The 22,667-nt window shown below is 35.0% G+C and overlaps 1 protein-coding gene across 3 annotated transcripts in view; it reads left to right on the forward strand.

Moving 5' to 3' along the window:
• Positions 1 to 4,911: 4,911 nt before the first annotated feature.
• Positions 4,912 to 22,667, forward strand: part of ATF7IP (activating transcription factor 7 interacting protein) — a 113,720-nt gene continuing 95,964 nt past the window's right edge. For 2 of the 3 annotated variants that reach the window (XM_045781495.2, XM_045781494.2), the window contains exon 1: positions 4,912 to 5,072. Coding sequence is in view for 1 of the 3 variants with exons in the window: in XM_045781492.2 (XP_045637448.2) it covers positions 22,068 to 22,084 (17 nt within the window). In the remaining 2 variants the exon portion in view is untranslated. Of the gene's footprint in view, positions 5,073 to 5,118; positions 22,085 to 22,667 lie in introns of those variants that run through there. The other variant, XM_045781492.2, reaches the window with a different exon arrangement.

The following is a 22,667-nucleotide window of genomic DNA, read 5'->3' on the forward strand; positions in this document are numbered from 1 at the left end:
ATCATTTATAGTTCTTGAACTCAATGTAATTTAGTTGCTAATTTAAAAATTGAATATCATATTTCATTATATTACATCAACATCTATATGTATGATATACAAATATATGATTAATATGGATTAATATGGATTATTTGATATTTTGAAAAGTTTTCCAGAAGCTAAGTACAAATGTTGAGAATATTGTAATAAGTTCTGAGTACCTACAGAACCACAAACTGGAACATGAAAAAAAGCAAGAAAATGGAGGCTTGACATTACTGGCAAATGACTGTTAAGGAAAAATCTGTACTAAGAGAGAGGAAGGATCTGAAAAGTTAATTTTTAAAATTCATCTTGCTGCTCAAATCATTACATACTCTCAAGTTGTGTGTGTGTCTCAATCCACTGAACTCCATAGTATTCTGACAATTGCTTTTTGTTTTGAGGACACGTAGCAAAAAATATGGAGAAGCATTCCCCTGAGGCCTTCAGTAATATTAGTAGAGCAGATGTTTTAAGGTCACAGTTACCATTATGGTACTCTTGAGTGTCAGATTCTGAGCAACAAAGGCATCTGTGTGTTCTTGTAAATCTGTGTATGTATGTTTATGATATATAGGGTCCACTAAAATATGGGGACCAGAAAAGAGGCCCCTCTTGCAGAGGTATAATTATAGGACTGATTCTATCCTTTTTCTTGATTGCCAGTTAAATATCTTCTAATATTTAAGTATTTCTAAATATTTTTCTCATTCATTTAGAGTGCCTATATACCTTGGAGAATGGTTTAGATACCCCTTCCCTTCTCTGATGGCTTCCTGTATTAGTTTTCTATTGCCAATTAACAAATTATCACAAATTTAGTAACTTAAAGAAACATGCATCTATTATCTTGGTTTCTGTGGGTCAGGATTTTCTGTATGATTTAGATGGATCTTCTGCTTATAGTCTCACAAGGCTACAATCAAGGTATTATTTGGTATTTTCATCTGAGTGTTATCTGATAAAGAACCTGCTTTAGAGCTCATTTGGTTTATGTATAGAATGTATTTCCTTATGGGTATGTGATTGAGGGTCCTGGCTTTTTCCTGCCTGTTGGCTGAAGCCCACTCTCAGCCTACCCACAGATTCCACAGGCCAATTTAGTAAATTTCCATGTTGGTTTCTTCAACATAGTTGCTTACTGTGTCAAGCCAGCAAGGAGAAACTCTCTCCTCAGGGAAGGCCCACCTCCTTTTCAAAGGGCTTTTTCCAGATTAAGACAGGTCTACCCAAGTAATCTCCTTTTTGGTTGGTTAACTCAAAATCAATTTATTTGAGACTTTAATTACATCTGCAAAATTCATTCACCTTTGCCATACTCTACTGCCTAGAAGTAAATCATGGGTTCTGCCATACTTCAGGGGAGAGGATTATACATGGTATGGATACAAAGAAGTGGACATCAACCTAGAATCCTATATCCCACATTTCCTATTCCCAAAATTGCCTCTTGAGTTTTCCCAGAGTTATCTACTTAACACTTCACTAAACTTCTCTGCAAATTAGAGAACAATAATAAAATAATTATCAGGTTAATTCATATTTCTTCTTGATAGTGTAGGATGTACAGATATAAACTACTTCAGCTTAGCTATGTCTGCACTTTTACCATTCTGACAAGTACTATTATTACTACTACTACTACCACCATGAGGATGATTACTATTAGCTGACCACTTACCGAGATATTACTATATATTCAGTATTGTTTGAAGTGTTTTACTAGAATTTAATCTTCATAAAAACCTCAGCAGACAGAGGTTATTTTTTATCATGCTCATTTCATATTTTGGGAACCATTTGTATAGAGAAGTTTAGACTGTGCAGAAGTAAAGAAGTAGCAACAAGATTCCAATTCAGGTAGTAAGCTTTCAAAGCCCATTTTTGTAATCACTACATTAGGTGGTCGCATTTTGTAGTACTTAGAAACTTCAGTTTTCCTCATTAGCTGTTCCTTTTTCAAGCTTATGCTGCTTTTCAAAAGTTCTATTTTCCTTGTTCAATTGCTGCTTAAGAGCTATAACTGAAATTCATTTATGTTTATTATTTTAGGTTTTTGTTTTTTGGATTTTTTTGGTGAAAACTTCTGTAATTTTGCTTTACTACAGCATTTTTTTCCTAGAATATTCAGTCTGCTGTATAAATAAGGCTAAAATGGTGGATAAAATATGGAAATCCTTCAGTACTGATTGGTAAGTAGCTGCCCCACCTCTGAATACTCCTCCTACCATCCAGTCTGCTTAGGTCCCCAGCTGAAAAAGCCCGGGACCTCTTCACAATCCTACAACTAAAGGATTAACATCTGACAAAGTAGAAGTTCTTCAAGTCTGCTTCCCTTCTGATTGGCCAGTGCCTAGTGCCATAGGGAATGAGAAATATTTTGCATTTCTGTTTTACCTAACTTTAATTCTCTTTCCTTTATATTATGCTGATGGTCACTTTAAGCTCTTCATTATGAGTCAGGTCAAGCAGCACACTTATTGTAAGAAACAGGCAAGAAATTTTCCTATATTCTATGAGGAAGATTTAGGTCCTCTTGTTCTGTATTTCTTTTATATTTAGCATATATCTTCATGGTAGTTATGATTTCTTTTTTTCTCTCTTTTTTTTTTTTTTTTAAGATTTTACTTATTTACTTGAGAGAGAGAGCAGAGCCGAGCCAAGGAGAGCACATGAGTGGGGGGGAGGAGGTAGAGGCATAGAGGCAGAGGAAGGGGAAGAAGCAGACTCTCTGATGAGCAGGGAGCCTGATGTGAGGCTCAATCCCAGGACCCTGGGATCATGACCTGAGCTGAAGGCAGACACTTAACTGACTGAGCCACCCAGGTGCTCTGATAGTAATGATTTAATAATGTTTATCTGTATATACGTGTCTTTCCCCATTACAGGAGTGTCATTTCCTCTGGGCATCTTTAGTGCCTAGAATAGGGTGTGAGTACATAATAGTGTACTTGTTGAATGAAACAATCAATGATTGGTTAGATCAACCAGCAGGTGGAATGGCTGAAGAGACTATAAATGTGTGGTTGAGTATATTTGGGGAGATTCAAATACAATAAAGCTGTCTAGTTAGAGTCTTAGGGAGGCAAGTCTAGAATTTGAGCATATCTATGAAAATTAACTAACTGGTGAGTTAATGCTGAATTATTTCCCCCTTTGCCGTTGGTCTAAACAATTGAGAATGAACTATTATAAACATGGTTCTTTTTTGTTTATAGAAAACATACAAAGTGAAACCTGATGGGCTCTATTATTCCAATCCCATTTGTCTTACTATTATAGAGTGAAGCTTTTATTTTTTTATTTTTATTTTATTTTATTATTTTTTAAAGATTTTATTTATTTATTTGACAGAGACAGCCAACGAGAGAGGGAACACAAGCAGGGGGAGTGGGAGAGGAAGAAGCAGGCTCCCAGCAGAGGAGCCTGATGTGGGGCTCGATCCCAAAACGCCGGGATCATGCCCTGAGCCGAAGGCAGACACTTAACAACTGCGCCACCCAGGCGCCCCTAGAGTGAAGCTTTTAATATCGATATTAATATTAGCAATTTGTTGAGTATTTTATAACTGAGCACGTATGTACTAAATAAATTATAATATGTAATGTTATAATTGAGCCTGTATTTGTGATTTTTTTGAACAATCACATACTATGTTCTGTGTAAAGTACTTTACAAAATTTAGCAATGAAGCAATGCAAATCTGTGTTATTTCCTGACTTACTACTTTTCAAGTGATCCCTCATTGTTCTACAATAAAGTTCAGCTTTTAGGCAAAAAATCTTTTAAATCAATTCTCATCTTGGAGTTCACGCTTTCTAGGAAGGCATTACTGATTGTCCAACTCTGTATTAGGTGATTCTCCTAAAGCTACCCAGTATTTCAACTAAATTGAAAGACCCAAATTATAAAAATAAGTATTAACCACCCTCCACTAATTTCTTATTACTTACAAAAATGTCCTGTTTCCTTTCGTTTCCTCTAGCATAGATTTCTGGAGGACAGTCACCTAATATAGTTCTAGAAGAGTGATTGCTAAATAAAAACTGAATGAATAGATTAATTGAAGAGAAAAATTACATTAAAAAACAAGATAACCAAACCCTATCTATTTGTCAGGCTCTTCTTGCTTTGCAAAACACCTTTACATTTATCCTATCATTGAGCTCTCTTAACCGATTTGAATCACAGGCATTATCACCGTTTTAGAGATGAGAAAACTGTGTTAACACACGTGTTCCAAGAAACAGGCAAGAAGACAGGAGTACTTGGATGTGAGCCCAGATCTCCCAACAAACTGAGTAGCACCTTCTCCACTACATCTCATGGCCTTCATTAAGGATTCGCTCCCAATACAAAATTTCATATAAGGGATACAACTTCCGGTGGAAGGGTCTGACTGGAAGTGCTAGCTCTGGCACAAAACTGAAAAAAAAAAAAAAAGATGTGTTTTTGCCATTCTCTCATTACTTACAGTTTAAAGTATATTTTGTGAATTTTTAATATAAATGATGAACTAATATACTTCAGCCTTTTTCGAAAATCTTTCTCTCAGCTCTTTAACTCTCACCTACCTAATCCCTTCTTTCTTTCCTAAGGCTCATAGAGGGCGCTAATAAAGTGCTACTCACTGGTTGAGCGAAGCTCCACTCAAAACACACCTCGCACTGCAACTGAAAGGCTTAGCGCCACCACCTCAGACTTCCTTCTCCTTTCCAAGGCAGGAGGCGTGGCCAATTTCCCTCATTCAAATAAAAAACCAGGAGATTTGCATGGGGAACGGCTGATCCGTGAGCCTATTGGCTGTTAGTACCATGGGCGTGGCAAATATTACGACCATGTAGCCCCGCCTACATTAATTTGCATAACGGCCCCGGCGCGTGCAAGGGAGAAGCGGGTTTGTTTTTGAATCTGCGGAGGCGGCGGCGGCAGCGGCGGCGCGGCGACTGAAGCGCGCGATACTGAAGCGGCCGCGTTGAGGACGGTTGCGCGGAACGGCTCTGTAGGAAGGAACTTGGTTCCCCCTCCCTCATCTCCCGCCCCGAAAGGTATATGTGACTCCTAGGGGCTGTTATAACCACATTTTCTTAAATTACTATTGTATTTATGAAGAGTCAAGACCGCATTATGGCGGCTGCGGGAGATGTGTGTGCGCCTGCGCGGTTGCGGAGCTGCGGGCGGGCGCTGCATGGGAGCACGTGATCTTGCGGGGTCGGGCTCTAGCTGCAGTTGTGCAGCTGGCGGGGCGGTGGCTGCGCAAGCGCAATATTCATTTTCAAGATCTAATGTTCTTGTTGGACGCCATTTGGGTTCTAGATTTAATTTTCCTCGTTCTTGAGGAGTTTCATTTTCTTATCCTCCAATTCCCACATTTTTCAAGGAAGACGTTTCTCTTGTGTTTTACTCTTCTATCGACCTCAAACTCTTTTTATATTTTTCCGATTCTCTGAGAAGCTGTAAACTTAATTTTCTGTAAAAATGATTGTCACTTGTGGTTCTCGATTATAATTTCACTTTTAGGGTAATGCTGGGTCAAGTTTATATTTAGGGAGATAAAGATCAGCACCTAGTGGTGGTCTCAGGGGAAGTACATTTAATTGAACTGCACATTTGCAAATATATTTTTAACCCTATTTTTACCAGTTCTGTTATCAGGGAATGTTTACAAAATAGAAACAGTTTGAGTTTTGGAAATATGAGGGGGAAGGGGCATTGGAAGAATCATATCTCAATCTAAGTTAATGAAGCCTTAATTTTACCAGTTTGTGTGCTTCTGATCCTACTTGCATTTGAGTTTTAGATTTTGCAGTCTCTGATCTCTTGTCCATAAGTGCTTCAGTTTGGTCATTTTTGTTACTCTGACTTTTACAATTAAGTCTTTTTTTTTTTTTTTAGCATTTTATTTGTTATGATATGTGAAATAACACTTGGTTGGTAAATTTTTCTTACCAAGAATTCTGCAAAGAACTAACTGAACTGAGGCCTTTATGAGGAAATGAAGTTAACTATCAATGAAAAAAAATCAGTTGATTCTTTAAAAAAAACTGCCCCATATGCATGTGTATGAGATACAGTTGTGTTTGATTTCTTAGTGTTCCTAGTTTTTTTTTCTTAAAGAAGGTAATTGTAAGTATGCTACTGATTATTTTAGTTTAAAGTGGTTGTGTCACTATATTTAAATCTTACATAACACCCCTGGGATAAGTGTTACACAATTTGATATAATTCTATTATTGTGCAAATTATTTCTTACTGGGCTAAAAGCTTGTAACTGGTTTTCATAAACTTCACCTGTGGTTTGTGTGTACAATAATTGGTTTCTTGGTTAGTTATAGAACACTAAGTTTAAATCAGTCATCTGTCAAATGAAGAAGTGGCTAGTACTTATAATGGTTGGTTAGGGACGTTTTTCTTGCCCAAAGCAAGTACCATTAGTATTAAGTAGATGTAATTGAAAGGAATAGTTTTGGTTGGTGGATTTTTAAAAAATGACGTCACATATGAGATAGAATGGAGTGATAGGAAAGATAATTCTTTTTTCTCAACAGGAAATTAGCCGTTCACATAATTCCTGGACCTCTGGACTCCTGTACACAGAAATATATTTAGAGGGCAGTTGTGTAATCTCTTCCCTTTTTATACTTGTGGGGTGGATTACCCAGCACACCCTTCCCCCACTTCCTGGGACATTGTTTCAGATGTTTAGAGTTGAAAATACGTTGTATTTTGTATATCTGTGTGTTTGTATGTGTATTTATATACACATACATATTTAAGAAAAGAAAAGAACTCTGATCTTAGGGCATGGTACACTTTGCATTTCCAGAAAAGTGAAGTATTTTGGTTTGTGTATTTAAGCTTATGTTTTCATTTGAATATACAAATGATTGCCTCTTAGGTTAATGCTGAAGATTGTAAGAGGTACTTGAAAACACTGAGGAACATAATGTATAATGTAAATATTTCTTAGTAAGATAATTTTGCTGTTAGAAAGGCAAATATACTTCTATGAACTTAAAACTAAGATCAGTGAATTGTCTGAATGGCCACTATTTGTTTGTTATTGTTCTTTCAGTAACAAGCATGTTTTGAAATTTTAGTTTGGTAGTTATGAAACCACAAAATTTTGGCACATATGCAACATATGTAACATTAAGACTAGATTACTTAACGAACGAATACTAAGTTACTGGGGTCATTTAAAACCTTTTTAGTTTTGTAGATTTTAAATATAAAATGTAGTTTAGACAAAAAGATTTGATTAAGCCATAAACCATTAAAATTATCTTTTTCCTTAAAATCGTGATTTGAATATATGATACATATATTTAAAAACTTTTTTTACTTATTATAGCACATTTGGAAAGTGTTGAGAATTAGCAACATTTAGAAGTAAACTCTAAATGTTTTGGAGATTTTTGTTATTTTTCCATGGCTGATCAATCAATCAATAAATATGGATTGTTCAATAAATATTGATTAGTTTTTCATTTGGGCCATAATTTCATTTCTGTTCTTTTCCCATTTCCTTATTCTTTTAAAAATACTTTGATGTTTTTTAAATATATAATATTCTTTTAAAAATGTTTAATGGCTACATAATATTATGTTGTGAAAATATCCCAAATCATCAGATATTCTTCAGATGATTTTAAGTGGTTATGTGATATTGTTATCTCTAATAAGAATGTACTGTGACTTACTAAATATTTCTTTCATTGACCATTTGTTAGTTGCCTTTTTCCCTGTTATAAATAATGCTACAGTGAACATCCTTGCACATGAGTCATGAACTGCATCTTATATTTCTTTGAAATTACTGTTTCAAAGGGCTTTTAAAGTAATTTACACAATTAATAAAAGCTTAGTTTTTTTGAAAAGCATTTCCCATACCACCATCAATTTGGTGGCTGAAAAGTAGTGGCTCATTAATTTTTTTTTCTTTTTGATAACTAATGAAATTCAGCTTTTTAATGTTTATGAATGCATTTTTCTCATTTTTGTGAATTAGCTGTTTGAGGCTTTTTTATGTATTTTTCTATTTTTTAATGTTTTTCCTGTTGGTGACTATTTATGGATATAGTCCATATTTTGCTATTCATATTTTTGGCAGGTTTTTTTTTAGTTTGTTACTATTAAAATTGCTTACGGTTTTATATATTCAGAAGTTTGCCATTTTTATGTAGTAATGCACTGCTTTTTCTTATTTGTGATTTCTTCCAGGACTTCTCTGCCTAGAAAATATGACCTGTTGTGGGATAAACTAAATGTTCACCTATTTTGTTTATTTTTTCTACATACTGTAAGGATCTTAAAAAATGTATTTTGATCTGTATGGAGTTTATTTTGCGGTATTATATGAGGATGTGTTGCTAGTTTCCAGTTTTTCCAAATATCTAGTTTTCTTAGAATTTTATGTTGATCTCTTTTCTTACTGCTTTGAGTTACTATTTTTAGTCATAAGTTACTAGATTTGAGCTATAGTTCTGCTTCATTTACTAGGGATATTTAACTTGGGGTCCGTTGGTCTCAGGAGTTCCTATAGATAGGCTTTAAGAGGATTCCTTGGTAGATTCTTCCATGGATTCCTTGATGTATACAACTTTATGTGAGTGTGCATATGTGCCTTTTTCTGGGTTAAGAGTTATAGTTTTCATCAACTGTTGACGGGAATATGTAGTATAAAACCTAAGAGCAGGTCAGCAAGCACTGTCTAGCCTTATTCATACAGCAGTACTGTATTGTTTTATTTGCCGTAGTGCTGTAGACTATATAAATATGTGGAGGGGCAATACTCATAATTTTTTTTCAGAGTTTTCTTAGCTAGTCTTCTCTGTTTTTGCCTACGAACTTTAGATTCATTTGGTTAAGTTTTTAAAAAACCAGTTATTTGAGGTTTTGTTTAGGATTGCATTAAACCTAAATTGGGGTGAGTTTACATCTTTATACTGTTTTTTTTTTTAACTCATGAATAGAACACAATTCCTGCAGATTCCACAAAATGTCCTTTTTTTTAAGAACACTGGGAAAATTTGTGATATGTTACTTTTCATTAAGGTGTTATTTTACTTGTTTCCTAGTGCTGATAGAATGTTAATAGGGATAAGTTGTTAGAGGATATAGGACTGCATTTCTATTTTTAATCTGCCTTAGGACATGGTGATATGAAAATAGTGCAAGTATGAAGTTAGAAGTGGGAAAATAGGTTGGCAAGTTAAAGTGTTCTACAGTATTTGAAACCAAAATTTTTCTTTAACATAGACTTTTTTTTTTTTTTAATAGAGAAATGTTGAAAAGTTATTCATTTTTCTGGCCAGGATGGAACCTAATAATATAATAAAGTTAAACATTTTTATTTTTAGTTTCTTTGGTCACTATATGTTATTCTCTCGTAAGGATGTTTTCCTAATTACTAGTATAAATTCATTGTCCATTAAATCTATTCTTTGTGCTGATTGGCTTCCATGAAAATAACTCTAGGAAATAGGTAGAAATTAATTCTTAAGATATTATTGGCTTTTACCAAACTTTTTAAATGAAAAATTCCCTCCCATTTTTGGGTCTTTTTCAAGCAAAGCCGCTTATAGAAATTTGCATATTTTACTTCTTTTATGTGACCTTTGCTCTTGAAAACTTTTTCTAGTTCTGACAAATTATGATACTTGGTTTTTTAGACTATAATAGTTGAGGAATAGTAAAATAGGGACAGGAGAAGTGCTACTGTAGAAACATATATGGATAGGAGCAAGAAGTGATGGCTAGCATCATGATAGTGAAGAGGGGTCAGGTTTCAAGTGTTAGAAGCAAGAATTTAAAAACTTAGTTTTGAGGTCATGTAGTTTGGGAATTAGTATTCCTAAAGCTGAGTCAGTATTTGTAACATGTTCATTATGGTAATTGATGATCTTATTAATGATTCTGGATCATAGAGAATATTTAATTTAACTTGTTCAAGAAGGCAAAGAACTGTATAATTTAGGTTAGAAAGGTTTCTATTGTAATTTTTAAGTTTTGAGGTATATGGAAGATTCATACATGGGCATATGTACTTTCTCAAGGGAGTCACATGTGGGGTGTATTATGGATGAAAATTAGGTGATGTTTTTAACATAATGTATAGTAGAGTACAAATAAAAAAAATGACCAAGCACCTCTGGGAAGCCATAGTCCCTGTAAGTTCCCTAGGGTATCTAGAAATTACCTATCCATTAGTGGAGTTTCTCTTTTGAATTTCTTGCCCATTTGACCTTGTTATGTTCTTTACAGAACCCAAGACTTTAAAAATGATTTTGCGGTGTTCTTTTCAGATTGTCCTGAAATCTGAAGAGTAAGTCAGTGGTTTAACCAGTCATTTTATCTTGTTAAAACAGAAAAGTGAATTCTGAAAAATTAAACTTTGTTTATATATGCTTCGAGTTACATGGTGGAAACCCATTTTGTATTGGAGATAGAGAGTATGAGTGCTGGGCAGCATTTTCATTTTTTAATGTCTGCAAAATGAGAAGACTAGGGCACCAGTGCTTGTTTGTACAATGTGAATGTCTTCACTTTTGAATTTTGATCATTTGCATTTTTGAGTCTTTAAGAGAATGACTCAGGCATCTCCTTGGCCACTTTCCAAAAAATGTGATAAGCCTAAGGGTACAGTAGACAATACTTTCTTGAGAGACTTTATAATTGGACCTAGGTGAATGTGAAAGTCTGAGAAATGAAGATGACCTATTAACTTTATCATGAGAAATATTCATTTATTCATGTCTGCAGTTTTTCATTTCTCAGAATATTATAAAAATATTTTGTTATTTTTTAATTTAATAACTAGGAATAATTAGCTATAAACCCTTTAATTTGGGAGAGAGGGCCCCTTTGTAAGATGTGAGGTAGTAGTGTCATAATGTCTTAACTGTACAGTTCTTTGTCCCTTTCTTTGTATAACCCTGTGCTCTCTGGAGTAATTATTTTCTTGGTGGGTACCTAGGAATTATGTGTCCAGTACTCTATGGTACTTTTACGTTAAAGAGAATTTGCCCGAATGTTAAGGCAGTGATTCTCAGAACTGACAGAGCTCTTAAAGGATTTCTCCTTGAGTCAGTCATTCTCAAAGATAATGCCATCCAGTTCATAAAAAGATAAACCTAGAAGATGAGAATAGAATCTGCCATTTTGAGAACCAGGAGAAAGGTTGGTGAAACAGTGAATGATGTGACTGCTTCAGCTCATTCTCAACTAAGGCTTTGGAGTTTAGTAGGAGTGTCTCTGCCTTATTGCCCTTACTAGATTAAGTGTTTTAAAAGGAAGAAGTAGTGAAAAATGTGGAAGAGAAAAGAGACTGTCTTTGAAAATTTCTCTTATTTCCTTTTAGGTGTTAAATGTCAGGAACTAATTGGATTGCAATAAAGCCTGAACTGCTCTGTGAGATTATTACCATGGTTTAAGGATGATAAATGTTTATTTCTCTCCTGTAACAATACAGAAAAAGACTGTTTAGGGTTTAAGGTGGCTTTGACTTAACGTATGGTTCCAGGTTGAACATGACTACTCCACAGTTTACCTACCAGGGGCAAGAGAGAAAGGGCAATGGGAGTACACACCTCATTCTTTTGAGAACATGATCTTGAAGTGGCATGTATCACTTTGACTCATGTTTTATGGGTGAGAATTTAGTCATTGGAACATACTCAGTTGGGAAAGGAAGGCTGGTTAATGTAGTATCTAGGTGGATAACCATGTGCTCAGTTAAAATTAAGGAATTTTATAAAAGGAAAGAAATGGTTGTTAGGGAACAGCTAGCCCTTTCTGCTATAAAAGTAAGCTGGAGAAGTAGTCTCTCAAAGTAATTCATAATTTGATATTGAAAACTAGTTTTTTGTTTTAAGAGTTATGGTTAAAACTGTGTCTTCCTTGGTTTCTTCCTTTTTTTGAGAGAGAGAATAGGGGAGAAGCAGTGGGCGAGAGAGTGAAAATCTTTTTTTTTTTTTTTTTAAAGATTTTATTTATTTATTTGACAGAGAGCCAGTGAGAGAGGGAGCACAGGCAGGGGGAGTAGGAGAGGGAGAAACAGGCTGCCTGCGGAGGAGCCTGATGTGGGGCTCGATCCCAGGACTCCGGGATCACGCCCTGAGCCGAAGGCAGATGCTTAACGACTGAGCTACCCAGGCGCCCCAAGAGAACGAAAATCTGATGCAGGCTCCTTGCCCAGTGTGGAGCCTGACATGGGACTTGATCTCATGACTCCAAGATCATGATCTGAGCTAAAATCAAGAGTCAGACGCTTAACTGACTGAGCCACCCACACACCCCTCTATATTTTCCTTTGAAGTGGAATTTTGAGAGCTTTGTATTCATGATTTGTGGTTGAGATTCTAGTTATTATATTTACCTTATTTGGTGGAATACTGCCCCTTTCTTCTTGCCTTTGCAAACATATTAAAATCATGTTTAGCTTTGCAAGATTAGAATTATAATTTAATATTAAAATCTCAGTGTAATATTTTATTTATTTATTTATTCATTCATTCATTCAGTTTACTATTTTAAAACTTTATCAGTTAACTTGCTTATTTTAAAAGGGTGAAAGATTGTGGGTAAGGACTGTGGGTAATGACAGTTGTTTGAACTACTTGTTTCAGTGTCAAAGTTGAGTGTGTGTTTTTAAAATTTTTTTTACATTTAAGTAATTTCTACACTCAACTTGGGAGATCAAGAGTCACATGCTCCACCGATTGAGCCAGCCAGGTGCCCCAAAGTTATGTTTTTATCATGTTTTCCAGATCTTATTTTTCGTTTGTAGCTATATGTGTGAAATACACATTTTGAAGATAGAAAATATGATTTTTGAGGACTTTGTAATACACACAAGTAAAAAGATTGTGGTTGTAAATTCTTTGCATATAGGTAAAACTTACCTGATTAATAAGTAATTAAAAGCAGTTTTCTATATAAGTAAAAAAACATACCATGTAAGGCACAGAAAGTGAAACTGTAATAGGGGAGATCAAGGAAATCTTAGGGGAATTGTATTTTAAGGGATGAATTAGAAGGATATTCTCAGTAAAGGAAATAAATAGGGTGTTCAGGGTATCAGAAATGAGAAAGAAGGTAGTGTGTTAGGAGAAGTCTGAATAGCTCTCTGGTATATGACATAAGATCCTTGATATTGTAGGAGTCACTGCTGCCATGGTGCCTACATAATAAAACTAATAAAGGATGTTGTTATTTTCAGCTGAAAGTTTTCTAATTTCTTTTCTTTGACTCTGCTTTACTTCCTGTCTCACTTAAAGGCATTTATTCCTTTCTATTTCTATGTTTATAGTTGTGTAGTGCTTCATAAACTTTCTGCAGTTAGGAATTACATCTTATTGACATGTGTGGCAACTGTCACATTTTAAAGAAAAACCCCATCTAATTAGGAATGATAAGGCCACTATTAAAAGAGTAAGATTGCTTTCCACGTTGACTTCCTTAATAGGCAATAAATATTTGCTTATTGAAAGACTAGAACCCTTTTGCCTTAGGTGGCGTGCAAGAAAGAGAAGTAAGGTATGCTAGTTCCTCTTTTCCTTTAACTCATGATTATCCACAGATGTCAGACTTTTTTAAAAATAATTAAATACATAATTTACTTAAGCACCCACTGGATAAATTGTCAAAAGATTTGACAGGCACTTGCATATGAAAAATTATAAATTGTGAGTCAAATTTTAGAAAAAATTCTTCCATCTCATTCATTACAAAATAGAAGAAAACAAGGAAACACCATTGCTTACCTATTAATAAGTTTCTAAGATATAACTCTGAAGGGCATAATGTATACAAATTAATAAAGTTTTGAAAATATGGAATGACATAATTATTTTGTGTTTTATCTTTGTGTAATTCTTTACTTTCCCACCAAACTTAAGTGATTTAAAAGTTGGAAGATAGCAAAAATGAAGAAAGAAAAAGAATTTTCTTAAAATCAATAATATGGTGAAGTGGAAAGAACAGTAATTTTATATTGGGATCAGGGCATTTAGAATCTCCCAGCTGCATTAATATAAAATGGTGGTACCACCTACCTGGTAGGATGGTTGTGAGGGTTAAATGAGATTAAATACAAAAAATGGTTAGCAATTTTTTGTGGCACATTTTTCTTCTCTGACTTCAATCAATTGATGAATCAATTAGTCAGGCATGAATATTTAAGAGGCAGCTAGGTGCAGCCATAGGGAGCCCTTCAATGGAGGAGATTTATAGAAAATGACAATATGCTTGATTACTGGAGCTAGAATTAAAATGTTATTTAGAGAAGTAGTTTTATGATCCACTCACTAATAGAGAAAAATAATCATTTAAAAAAGTAGTGTATTTGCAAACGTTTGTGAAGGAGTCTAGATTTAGGACTGTTTTATTTCAGAAAGTATTTAACAATTAAAAGCCCTGCAAAGTTACTAAATTTACTAAGTTTACAGTAAGCTTCTTCATGGCAAAGAAGCAGCCATTTTCTCACATTAATTATTTATCTTTAGAGTTTGTCAGTTTTTTTCAGATAATCATTATTGCCAAAGTTAGAGAGGAAATCATTCATTTTGGGGACTAGATCCACAAATGCCTTTTTTTTTTTTTTTTTTTTTTAATTTAAGGGTGCACAGTACTCCCTCCCCTATATTTACTTTCCAGGTATGGAACTTGCTGGACATGCTCACTCAAAGTTAAGGCAAAACAAAGTGTCAGTTTTCTTCCATAACCATTCCTGTGGCCAAGTTCCTGCCCCTTAAGATACAGATTTTGTTTGTTTAATGATTTTATTCTTTATTTTTTTTCTTGATACTTTATTTACACAGGTCTAATGAGAAGTTGTTTAATACCAAAAGACTTCCCTATTGTCTGGTTAGGAAAACTACATACATTTGACTTGAGGTTTAAGAATTAACTTTTGTCTAGATGTTTTGTAAAGTGTAATTATTTATCTGCTTGATTACAAGATCAGGAACCAAGAGCCATCTAATTCATCTCAATGAATGTTCACCTGCAGTACTTAAAACTAGGGTCTTATGGTTCTGATTTCCATATTTGTCAATGTCCTGGTCTGTTGGGAAGTGATATTCTTACTCCTATTAAACTTAGGAATGTATGAAGTATAGAAGACATAACTAAATTAGGTTCTGGGAGGACTTACTAGGCGTCATTTCTACATTTGAGGTGCAGTCATTTCTACATTTGAGGAACAGTCCTTTTTCCCTGTTGTACCTAATTTTAAGCTTTCTCTTTTTAAATGTCACATTTCTCTTGTAGTCATGGTTACCAATTTGATTTATCCAATTTTTCCTGATAGGAAGGAAAAGATTCTTATTGGAACTATGTAAACTGCTTTATAAAAAAGTAAAAATATTCAGTTAGGTAAGTTCAATCAATATATTCAGTATTTTTCTACAGAATTGCTCTTTAATTGTTCTGGTAGCTTCTTATAACCTACATTAAGATCTTTCACAGATTATTTTTCCCCTGGAATTCTGAGGATACTGGATCAAGATATTATTTAAATTATTATTTATACAAAGTATATTTTAAATTGAAGTTTAAAGATAGATAAAAAAGAAAGTGTTTTCCGTATATAACCATTAAAAATATTAACCATAGTTAAATCAGTTCATTTGGTCCTAGGTAATTCTTGTTTTCCTTGTCTAGAATTAAGTAATCTACTTACACAAAGTTGTCTGCACTGTACCAATAGAATCATAGAAGTGCTGACCCGTTCTCTTGATACAGATATGATAGATGATTTATGAAGGTAATGTTAGCTTTATACCAGGAAGCCTGTATCCTGGAGTCTCTTCTACATAATAGTAATAGTTAAGATGATTTGGTATGGTCCTTACGTTTATTTAGTAGACAAGCATCCCTCACGTACAGTGGCAGCAAGAATCTTGACTCATTTTTATTTCTTTAGTTTCGTTGCTATGGTTGGCCTAGTTGCCCTCTACATGTGGTACACTGCTGTAGTCAGAATTTTATTTGCCATGTAGGGAATTCTTTACTCTTTGTGTAGCACCTTTGTTTTCCATGTATCATGTCTTCTTATTGGTTTATTCTGTCATTAGGGGAAGGGCACCCTATTCTCTAGTAACTTTTTGAGAAAGAGTAAATGGGAAGTATTTTCTTTTGAAACCAGGGGTGTGTGAACATGGTTAACTATATTTTTAGATTGTTGATAGATAGTTTGGCTAGGTATAGAAATCTAGGTTGGAAAATATTTTTCTTCAGAATTTTAAAGGCACTGTTTCAATATCTTTTTGCTTCTATTACTGCTGAGAAATCTGAAGCCATTCCTATTTCTGATTTTCCCCTCACTGGAAGCTGTTAATCTGTTAATAGTCTTTAGTATTTTGAAATTTCACTGTAATTCTTGGATGTGGATCTGTTTATCATTGTTTGCTGGCATTCATCAGGCCCTTTCAGTTTGGGAACTCTTGTTTTTCATTCTTGAAATTTTTCTTAAATGATTTCATTGGCAATACCTTTCTTCTGCCATTCTGTCATTCCAGTGTGAATTTTTGGAGGGGTACTTCACTTTTCTTAGATTTTTTCCCCTCCTACTTACAACTCTGGTTTTTTGTTCAATTAGATTTCTTCAACTTTATCACCCAGTTCTTCTATTGAGTTTTTCATTTTTTTCTATCATCTTCGTCATTTCTGCTTTTTGGTCCTTGCCTGTAGTATTCCCCTTCCCTTCCCCCCCCCCCTTTTTAAAGTAAACTCTGTGCCCAGTGTGGGTCTAGAACTCATGACCCTGAGATTACGTCTCATGCTTTACCGACTGAGCTAGCCAGCTAGCCAGGTGCCCCTAGTATTCTGTTCTTGACACATGACTGCAACATCTTTTCTTATCTGTGGATATTAATTTTTTTTGAAGTTATTTTCTTGCATAGTTTTTATGTTTTCTTTTTTGTTTTGTTTTGGCTTGTTTTTGGTTTGTTTTTGGTCTCTGTCTTCCATGTTAGACTTTAATCAGTTGCTTTTTTCTTCCTTGCCTGACTATATTATATATTGTGGAAGATTAAAAAGTTGATTAGAACAGCACCTAGGTGGCTCATTTGGTTAAGCATCTGACTCTTGATTTCAGCTCAGGTCATGATCTCAGGGTTGTGAGGTTGGGCCCTGCATGGGGGTCTGTGCTGGGTGTGGAGCCTGGTTAATATTCTCTCCCTCTCCCCCTCCCCCCAGAACCCCCCCCCCCACTTGTGCACATTCTCTCTCCCTCAAAAACTTAAAAAAAAAAGTTGATTAGGTGGATGCCTGGTGGCTCAGTTTGGTTAAGCGTCTGCCGTCTGCCTTTGGCTCAGATCATGATCCTGAGATCGAGTCCTGCATCAGGCTCCTTGCTCAGCAGGGAGCCCACTTCTCCCTCTGCCTGCTTCTCCTCCTGCGTGTGTGCACTCATGTGCATGTGCTCTCTCTCTGACAAATAAAATCTTTAAAAAAATTGGAAAAGTTGATTAGAAAAGAATGTCTACATTTGTCAGCTTTTAACTTCTCTTTGGCTTATCTGGGTGGGCTGTTTTGAGAGTTCCCAAGACCTTAAGATCTTGAGTCTTGTGCTTTTTAGATACCTCTAGAGAATAGTTTTCCATTATCTTGAGTGATAGTAAAGCGAAGTTTCTTGAGTGACAGTACAAAGCTCCCAAAGAGGGAGGGGACCCGAGAGCGTTGCCCTAGTTTTCTATTTTCATACATGGGGAATAAAGGTCTGATTGCCAGCATTCTGGAAGATTAATGGAAGAAGCGGATTAGGGGTCTCTGCAGTAAGCACTCAATCCCTCTCTTTTTGGTATGCTACTCTAATTTTTAACTGTGGATGTTGTCTTCATATTTTTGCTAGGATTGTGGAGAGGAGGTATTCAGTGGAATGTGCTGAGGATATCTAGTATATCTTACTGATTCACAAACAACTTTGACTAGTAGTCCCTTTTTTAGTCACACCATCCTACTATTTGCTCCCTTCACCTCAGTTAGCCTAGTTCTCTTAGTCGCTGTCTTTTGAAGTTGCTGTCATGTAACTTAAATTGGTTCTTGTCCCCAGTAAAGCATGGAATATGATATTTGGGCAACTGCTTAGTTAGTTACCAATGGTTCTTCTTATTTTCCAGCTCCCAAATCTTTTAGCTATTTTCTCTTTTACTTTTCTCCTCAGTTTTGAGGATTTATGCTTTCAAAAAATAACTTTACTGTAGTTTTAGTGGGATTTGAGGGAGTGGGATTAGGTGTTTCCATTTCATTACCTTAACATCCTTTTAATGTTTGTTTTTTTTGTATGTATGAGGTTGGTAATAATACGTAACTAAAGTATATTAACTAAGTAAAAGTATTTACTTTCTACCTAATACAGTGAAACCTTTTGTTTAGGTTCTATGGAATTTTCAGTATTTTGTATATGCAAAGTATTTTAATAGGATGATACATGTTGTATAAAAAGGTTATAGTAGTTGATTAGTTAATTCTCTTCCAATTCTCATCGTTACTTGTGTGACTCCTAGCAAATGGTTATATTCTCTTCTCATAGAACTTTGAAACACAATTTAGATTTTATAACACTCTTATTTTACATGATCATTGTAAGACTGAAAAAATGAAATGAAAAAATTATGTGAAAAGTGCTAGTTTATATTTAGGAAGAGCTAAAACATTGGGTAATCATGGAAATGTTTACCTGACATAAATAGCTTCCAGATGTGTTTGCTTTTACAAATAAACAGTGGTTCAGTTTATTAGGACTGATCCTATCTAAAATAAGTTTCTTATATGACAGATAATCAATGTTCTTTCTTAGTAAAATTTAAGAATTTAAAAGTAAGTAATATATTTACATTCCGCAATTTTTTATAGACACTTTTTAGAGTTCAGCTCTTCTAAGCACATAGTAATTCCTGTGTATTGCCTGTTAAAACTGTCTAAAAGCTGAAAAATGCTCTACAAAAGGTATTTTTTCCATCTTAGATTTTAAAGATTTTATTAATTTTAGAGAGAGTGGAAGACAGCATGAGCAGGGGAGGGGCATAGGGAGAGGCAGAGAATCTCAGACAGACTCTGAGCTGAGCATGGAGCCCTTTGCGGGGTTTGATCCCACAACCCTGAGATCATGACCTGAGCCCAAACCAAGAGCCAGATGCTTAACTGACTGAGCCTGACCCAGGTGCCCCTACATCCTGGGTTTTAAAGTACAAAGGCTTTTTGAGTCATTAGTTGACTACTTTTTTCCTATCTAGTAAGAGTTGAGATCCTGAAAATGAAAGTTCTTAAAGATGTAGAATTTTCTGAGATTTTTGTGGTAGAAATGAAAACACTGGGAATTAATTTCTCTTCACCATCTATTGAGCAAATACTGTTTTGCATTATGGAAGTGAATGAATAATGAATTAAGATCTGATTTCTATCCTTAGGGACTCATGTATAAAGATAGAAGTAAAGAAATATGTTAAGTATAACGATGGTATGCACAAAAGATCCTGAGAGTGAAATTATACCTGGCTTGGGAGGTGGGTATAGTAAAGAGAAAAGAGTAAGGAAAAGGTTGTTACTGATGAGATAGTTTAGGTTGAGTCCTGAGTAGGATTTGTCTGGTGAACTAGGATTGTTTCTTTGGGATACAGAGTGAAACATGTTGGCAGTGGCACCAGTTATCAGAGTAGCAGCCTAACCATTTTCCTTTTCTAAAACATTTTCATGATGTGTAGAAACAGAACTAGTGTGGGAAGGGATGGGTGAAGGAAGCTCCATGGGCTCAGACTGAGTGTAGTCTAGCATGTATTTCAGCTCCTAGCACTTTTGTGAAGTTATTTAATCTTTGAGCCTGTTTCCTTCACTCATGAATTGGAGGTAATACCTACCTTGTAGGATTACTGTGAGAATTTATTGAAATGATGCATGTAAAACTTATCTGAAGGTTTGATCTATATTAATGTACCTTCCTACTCCTTTGTCTCCTAACTGCTGTGTGTAAAGTAGATAATCAGTATAGTTATCGTTTTACTTATGTGCTTTGGGATAATAGAGTAAATCTAGTAAATTGGTAGTAAAATGATAGTAGTGGCTGGAGGAGAATTGGTACAATGAGGGAATGTATGTCTTTTACTTTGAGATCTAAATTGTGTGGAAACTAGTTCTTATAGCCAGTAGTAGTAGTCAACAACTTAGCTTCCTCAGGAAAGCTTAGACTGAGAAAAAAGTAGTTAGGATTTACATTGGAAAGGTATTTGGCAAGACAGGGGAGGCTTGGGGTGAGGGGGATGGGACAGGGTACATTTGAAGGTGTTACATAATTTGAATTTTTGTAGAACAGACTTCCAAAAGAATCTGCTATCCTGAATATTGGAAGCTGCTCACTTGGCAGCTTTAAAAGTTCTGGTTATTTGTCTCCCCAATAACCTTAGTCCCATTTCAGTGCTACAGTAATGTCTATCTTGTTTGAATCTTTTGCAGTTTACTGACCTCTTGCTTCTAAGGAATAGATTTGAGCGACCCTCAGAGAATGTTATTTTTTTGAAGAATTAATGTGGCTTAGTTAAGTGTAACTTTTAAAAAAATCTAGTGTAGTACTTGAATAGTCTTCACATACATTATCCAGTTGGATCTTTTAAAAAGCTGGGTTAGTTAATTAATTAAATCTAAATTAAAAAAAAAAGCAAGTTACTTTTGTTTCATTTTAAAATTTTTATTACTGGAAAAATTTAAATATATACAGAAATAGAATGAAATAATCAACTCCATGTGCCCATCGCTCAGCTTGAACAACTATCAATTTAATGGGGCCAGTCTCCTTTTGGCTATACCCCTAACCACCTCCTTATACCCTTAATGAATTTTAGTAAATGTCTACATGGTGTGCTGGATAGACGAAAGATTACATAGGGCAGCTAGATTTTAGGAAGGTAAACCAAGGAAAAGAGAAGGAAAAGGTGGATTTCCTAGATAATATGAGCTATCAAACAAACAAGTTTTTTTTCTGTGCTCTTGTCCTTCTCTTCTCTTGATGGGTAGGTTACTGCCACGACAGATTTGATGGGATCTCTCTCAAATTTCTTTTGTTAATATACCCACTTTCAGGTTGAATTTTACTCTGTTCTCCCTATTTTCTTTTTTCCCCCCAGGGGTGTCTACATTCTTTATTTTTATTTGTTTTTCACTCATATTAAAATGTTGGGAGGTCTGTGGCAGGGCATGAAATTTAATTTGCCCTGGGACCAAACACTCACCTAGAGATGTCTTTGTGGCCATCTGGACTACTAAAGAGAAGAAATTTATCTTTATGGCAGATTACTCAAAATAAGCTTTGTTACTGTAATGACTCTAGTTTTTCCCCACAGTTATTTAAAATTATTGTCAAGATTCAAAAATTTGATTGCAAGCTTTAACTATTCTGCTAGATTTGAGTACTTTGGGGCTTAGACTCTGTGGAAAAAAGATCTTTAATTAGCCTTCTATAAATGAAAATTGACTACCAGGATTTAAACAACTTAATTTTCCAGAAATTATAAAAATTGGCACTCTTTTCATGATAAAAGTACTATAAAAGACAAAAAAAAAAGGGCCTTGAGCAGACTTTTTTTTTTTCTGGACTGAAATGGAGGCTTTCTTTCAAGCGAATTCCCTGATGTTTGCTGTGTGTGATTTGGCTCTATCTCTGTAACTGCTAATATGTGGCATGGACTTTCGGCTGTGTGGGATCTGGATGTGCCCAAAGTCTGTATTGCAAGTCCGGATTCACAGGCATTGTGTTACAAAACTGGCTTGCTGCCTTCTCTGTTTTCTGTGTCCTAAGCAGCTGCATTGTTTGTTGCAGTATATGCATTAGCTGTTGTCTGTGTTCAGTTTCCTGCAGACTGACAAAGTGGGAGGGGCTTTGTTTGATACATAGCTGAGTTTTCACTGTGTGAGTTCTTGAGTGCACATTGCAGCCATCTTAATTACACTTTAGTGCAACTGAGACAGTGCAGCTGTCTCAAAATGGCTGCTGACCTAGTCTTTGTAGCTGCTTAGGCAGCAACTATGCCAGTGAGGAGACTTGGCACATGCACCAGGACCAGAGGTAAGAACCAATTACTCTTTATCTTTGAGCATTTTAATTAAAAAATATTTGAATTCTACTGAGTTTACATAGCAAGGTGAACTTAGAGCTTGCTTGCTAAGAAGTTTAAGTGTTTGCTTTAGGCTTCTTTTATGGAAACAGTACATAGGATGGTGAGGTCAAAGGTTAAATTCCTGTAATTTCTCACCATCTTATGTTCTGTCATTGCCAGAACATTTGATCACTACAATTGTGTTTTCTGGGCCTAATTAACTTAATATTCTTTTTGTGTTGGATATTTTAGTTTGCTTGATATTTTTTGGTAGAAATTAAAAACAGTATATTTACTGAATAGATTTTTTTTTTTGAAAGAAGCCATAAATAAGCCTTGTTTTGCATAAAGAGAGATTTGTGTGTGTGTGTGTGTGTGTGTGTGTGTGTGTGTGTGTGTGTGTATGTGTATGTGTATGTTTTGGAGCTATTGTTTGGTAGCTTTCTGAGAAGAATGTTAATTCTCTGACTATAAGTCATAGTTACAGAAAGAAAAAAAATTTAAACACTTAGATTTTTTTTGTACTGGGTTCTAATTCTTTCTCATTATGCT

The sequence above is a fragment of the Ursus americanus genome, chromosome 25, assembly GCF_024610735.1.
Source record: "Ursus americanus isolate L20-20 chromosome 25, mUrsAme1.1.p, whole genome shotgun sequence".
Lineage (NCBI taxonomy): Eukaryota > Metazoa > Chordata > Mammalia > Carnivora > Ursidae > Ursus > Ursus americanus.